This window comes from Triticum dicoccoides, chromosome 6A, assembly GCF_002162155.2.
Source record: "Triticum dicoccoides isolate Atlit2015 ecotype Zavitan chromosome 6A, WEW_v2.0, whole genome shotgun sequence".
Lineage (NCBI taxonomy): Eukaryota > Viridiplantae > Streptophyta > Magnoliopsida > Poales > Poaceae > Triticum > Triticum dicoccoides.
In genome coordinates, this window is record NC_041390.1 from 5,208,141 (window position 1) to 5,213,065 (window position 4,925).

Consider the following 4,925-nt stretch of genomic DNA (forward strand, 5'->3'; position numbering starts at 1 on the left):
CTAGTCTCCTCCCACAAATTAGCCACCATTTGATGTAAACCTAATATTATGCTTGTTATCACATTATATTTATTAGGTTCTTAGGCTTAAATTGCAACCATTAGTCATTTCTTGTATTCAATATCATCTTTTTCTTTTTCGAGGAGTATTTGAAGATTAAACAAAAAGTAGTAGCTTTCATTGATTTATTTGTGTTCGTTAGTAAAATTAGTATTTCTCAGTGCTCACTATTATGTAATTAAAAACCATGCAAAGGAAAAAAATAAGTCCTTGGAAGAGAGTAGTGTGACTAATTTTCGAAAGTACCCACAAATGTTGTAGGCCATTCACATGTAATCATCAAATCTAATTGGTTTCTCAACATTTTCTCTGCATCTTGATTTAATTGTCCTCTTATATATTCCATCTCATGATCTAGAATTTTGTTAAATATATAATATTAATTTAGAGTTTCTAAAGTAGTGTGATGAATGTGATTAATCGATATTAAACACAACATAGGCAACCCTGAGCTGAAAAAAATATACATATGGCTGAAATATCCCTTCCATACACATTAGCATCTAATCCACCAACCCTAAGCTGTGTACTCGAGGAAGTGAATTTCGCGGACATGAGTTAGGTTCCTATTATATTGTAGTGCTTTGCTATTGTTTTCCTTTAGTAACAGGTATATGGCCTAAAAGAGCACTCGCTGCCAAAATTTAGAATTTCATCGAAATATTGGTTGGTACTAAAGTATTTTGTGTCTTGAACTTCGCACTAAGTACAGATAGGTTCTAAAAATTCTGGTTTTAATATTATGACAATTGGATTATATTTTCCAAAAATAATTCTCAAATTCCAATCTTTTCGGTGAGCATTGAAATAATTATTTATTCACAATGTTAAACCTTGACCATTTAATTATACACACAGACGTGCACATATATACAACTTAATTAATTAATTGTTTTTGTTTGTTAACATTTGAAAATTCTCAGTTTGCAGAAAACGATTGATCGCTACCTGAACCACACAAAAGGTACATCTACCAATGAGAAAACTGTTGAGCAACCAGCTGCTGGCGTCCAGGTGCAACTTCCTACCTTTGTACTGTAATACTTACCGCAATTAATCTAGATGCTATATTACATATATTTGGCTCATTATATATGCTGTGTATGTGATGTATCGTATATGTATACGGATGCAGATGTGTAGATCGGAAGCTACGGCCTTGAAGCACAAGATAGACGCAATTGAGGCATACCAGAGGTGATGACAGTGACTTGCCTGCTGAATCATCAACTATTCTTAGTACTTACACATGAAAACAACCAAGAATATATATATGTAATCCAATCGATCCTGGGAAATAAATTACTAAATTTAAATTGTACACAATATGAATGCACATGCAGGAAGCTATCTGGAGAAGGACTGGGGTCCTGTTCGGCCCATGAGCTGCAAGAGCTGGAGCTGCAGCTGGAGAAGAGCCTAAGCTGCATCCGACAAAAGAAGGCAAGCTAGCAGAGCAGAATACGCTAATTCGGCTCCCGTTTTCTTTTATACCTGAATAATTACACAATGTATAACAGCATTTATTTGATCTAGTTTCTCAAAATTCTGGGCTGAATCGCTGATGATAACACCTTTTGTTTCATTTTCAAAGAGCAGCAACAGAAAATGCTGGATAAAATCTTGGAGCTGAAGGAGAAGGTATGCGTCGACATCTGCTGTTAATTAATGCTATTATTGCATTTGAACATTATATATGTGGAGAACTTGTCACCTGTATAGCTAGCTAGCTAGTTAGTTATTAGCAGAATCATAAAAGGGTCTATGAAAATTAGCATGATCAAGATAAGTGCGCACGTGACATGATGGTTATGTATGTGTATTGATACAGGAGAGAAAGCTGTTGACGGAGAACTCGGTGCTCCGCAAGGAGTACAAGGCGCTGCCTCTGCTAGAGCTGGCCACTGCTGCTGCTGCTGAAAGATCGCCTGACGGCGCCGGAGCTGAAGAAGCTGAGGAGGACGAGCGGCGGCGGCATTACATGGAAGTGGAGACTGAGCTGGTCATTGGAAGGCCCGGGTCGTCTAGCTAGCAGCAGTAGAAAATTGATTGATTAAATCTGCTCAATCGATCAGTCGATGAAGATCGATGCAAAAATCGATCAAATATGTTTGTCCATATATAAAATCAGTTTAATTAGGTCGGTGTGAGACTGGAGGATAGCGATGCAAAAAATAATTGACAGGCTGCAGCAAGTGCAGGTCTTATAAAAAAAATTGGTTGCAACATCGATCTGCATGCATGTGCTTTTGTTTTTCTATATCCAAATTAATTTAACCAATATATCTATGTGAAAGTTGAGCTGAATCCTCTATGTGTTGGTGGAGAGTTGTTGCGATGCCAATGCTGGATGGATGAGTTTAGTTACACTGGCACTTCGTATATTAGATACTCCTATCTGTGGACCATGCATGCCAGAAACGGTATGTTGGAAAGATGTTAGAAAGTACTCCCTCCGTCCGGAAATACTTGTCATCAAAATAAACAAAAGGGGATGTATGTAGACGTATTTTAGTTCTAGATACATCTCTTTATATCCATTTTGATGACAAGTATTTTCGGACGGAGGGAGTAATTAATGTTGCAAAATGAAGCAGCATACAAAACAGTTTTTGTGGATCTTAGCTTACAAAGCCTCCAGGGCTAGCCCATCTAGTATGTACGTTGATCATTAATTTTGCGGATCATCATCATAGGTGCGTCTAGGTTGACAGCATCGCCTAAATAGGCTGGCCCAGCACAGGAGTGAGAGATCGGTCACTCGCTTGCTAGCGTGTTCCCTTTTTGCAGGCGTCAACTACTGCAAAAGCGAAATCTCGCCTACTGCAAGACATCCACCGGCCTCACCTACAGCGTTCACCCCTGATGGGCCCGGCCGAATAGTGTGGTTTAGGAAGCTTCTACCTACAGTACCGGCTTTGGGAAGCATCAGATCAGTTTATTCTTTTTCTCATTTTTTCTGTGTTTTTCTCTACTAGTTTGTATTTGTTTTATTTCCTTTTTTTTACTTTTCAAATTTATGTTTGATATTTATTTATTTCAAATTATGTGGGCAAACTTTTTAATTTTTTCATGAACAACTTTTTCAGAATATTAGACACATATTTTTAATCATGCGGACATTTAACTGCCATGATTTTTGTAAGACGCAGTTCACAAACAAAAATCTAAGTTTTTTTGAGAAAAACAAAAATGTAAGTTGTTTTTTTGAGGCAAAACAAAAATATAAGTAAGAAACAACTGAAAGCCTCTCGCTGGAGGGATAGTTGGATCCCTCGGCCGTATTCTTATAAGCCCATCTCGCGGCAAGGGGCATGCAGAATCCGCTTTGTTTCTGATTTGCTGAATGAAAGTGGTGCTTGGAAGTATAATCTCCTATCTAAATACTTTGTGCAGGCTGACGTAGTGGAAATTCTGAAAATAAGACCGTCACCGAGATTGGAGGAAGATATCTTAGCATGGGGGCCAGGAAGATTGGGAGTGTTCTCTGTTAAAACAACTTAATATTTGGCCTTTGAGGAATCACATCAAGGCAGTGCGGTCCCTCGGAAGACGGAAAGTAGGAGTTGTTGGAAGGATATTTGGTCCTGTGGGGTGCCGCCCACTGTAAGGAATTTTGCTTGGCGGTTAGCAACGGACTCTCTTCCAACCTGGAGGAACAAACATAAAATTGGATTGGAGGTTTCAAGTCTTTGCCATGTGTGTGCTTTAGAGCCGGAGGACAATTTTCATCCGATGCTTAATTGCCCGCTAGCTCGTTAGCTGTACACCGCTATGTCCAAGGTTTGGAGATTACCAGCTCGAGAATATTTTGTGAATACGGGGAAGGAGTGGTTATTTGCCATTGCACAGTTGGATGATATCTCCCGTTGCATGGTTCTGATGGTCTTCTGGAGATGTTGGTTTATTCGGAACGAAGTTACACATAACAAGTCGGCACCGCCGGTGGATGTTTATGTTAGATTCCTTCGGAGCTATATGGACTCGCTATTTGGTATTAAACTAAACTCCTCGATGGATCATGCCAAGGGGAAGTCGTCCACAACATATATGGCTTTGATCTCACATGTAGCGAAATTACCACCGCAATTACCATGGGGTGCAGCCGAAGCCGGGTTGGGTAAAGCTGAATTTAGATGGTTCATGGGGCCAAGATGGTGATGCAGGAGCGGGCATGATTCTGCGCAATGAGCAGGGGAGGTTATCTTTTCTGCTTGCAGGCACCTTCATATCTGTCGTGATGCGCTTGAGGCAGAATTGTGCGCGTGTATGGAGGGTTTATCCCTCGCCCTTCAAAGAAGCGACTCCCCTATTGAAATTGAAATGGACTCAAGCATGGCAGTGGCTATGATTCAGGACCCAGGAGTTGATCGATCTGTCTACTCCTCTATTATCAAGGAAATTAAGTACCTGAGAAGTTTGAGAGTGACCAGTATTTCACATGTCTTTCGTAGCCAAAATAAAGCTAGCGATGGTCTAGCGGGTTTTGCCAGACTAGAAGGTAGAACAGTTACGTGGTTAGGATCTGGGCCAGCTAAGGTCCGTGATCTGGTGCTTGATAATTGTAAGAACTTATTGATTGAGTAATATAAGTCTTATGCCCGCAAAAGAAACAACTGAAGCCTCTCGCTGGAAAGAGAAAAAAAAACTACATTGAAAGATCCCTACTGGGTTGGGCCACTGCAGGCTGCCTTTGAGGTCACCTATCCTCCCGTGTTGCTAGAAGCGAGACATAGTTGCGCCAATCGACTACTGTGTATATACTGTTCTGCAGGTTTTTCCTTCTTTTTTATTTTTTTATATTTCTTAAATGTTTTACAATATATATATATATATATATATATATATATATATATAATTAACTT

General features: G+C 39.6%; 1 protein-coding gene across 1 annotated transcript in view; it reads left to right on the plus strand.

Annotated features, from left to right (window-relative positions):
* LOC119319221 (MADS-box protein SOC1-like) overlaps positions 1-2,345 on the plus strand; it is a 7,030-nt gene extending 4,685 nt beyond the window's left edge. The window contains exons 2-6 of the mRNA XM_037593707.1: positions 984-1,074; positions 1,196-1,257; positions 1,404-1,503; positions 1,660-1,701; positions 1,892-2,345. Coding sequence (XP_037449604.1) covers positions 984-1,074; positions 1,196-1,257; positions 1,404-1,503; positions 1,660-1,701; positions 1,892-2,092 — 496 coding nt within the window. The 3' untranslated portion in view covers positions 2,093-2,345. The remainder of the gene's footprint in view (positions 1-983; positions 1,075-1,195; positions 1,258-1,403; positions 1,504-1,659; positions 1,702-1,891) is intronic.
* The last annotated feature ends 2,580 nt before the right edge of the window (positions 2,346-4,925 follow it).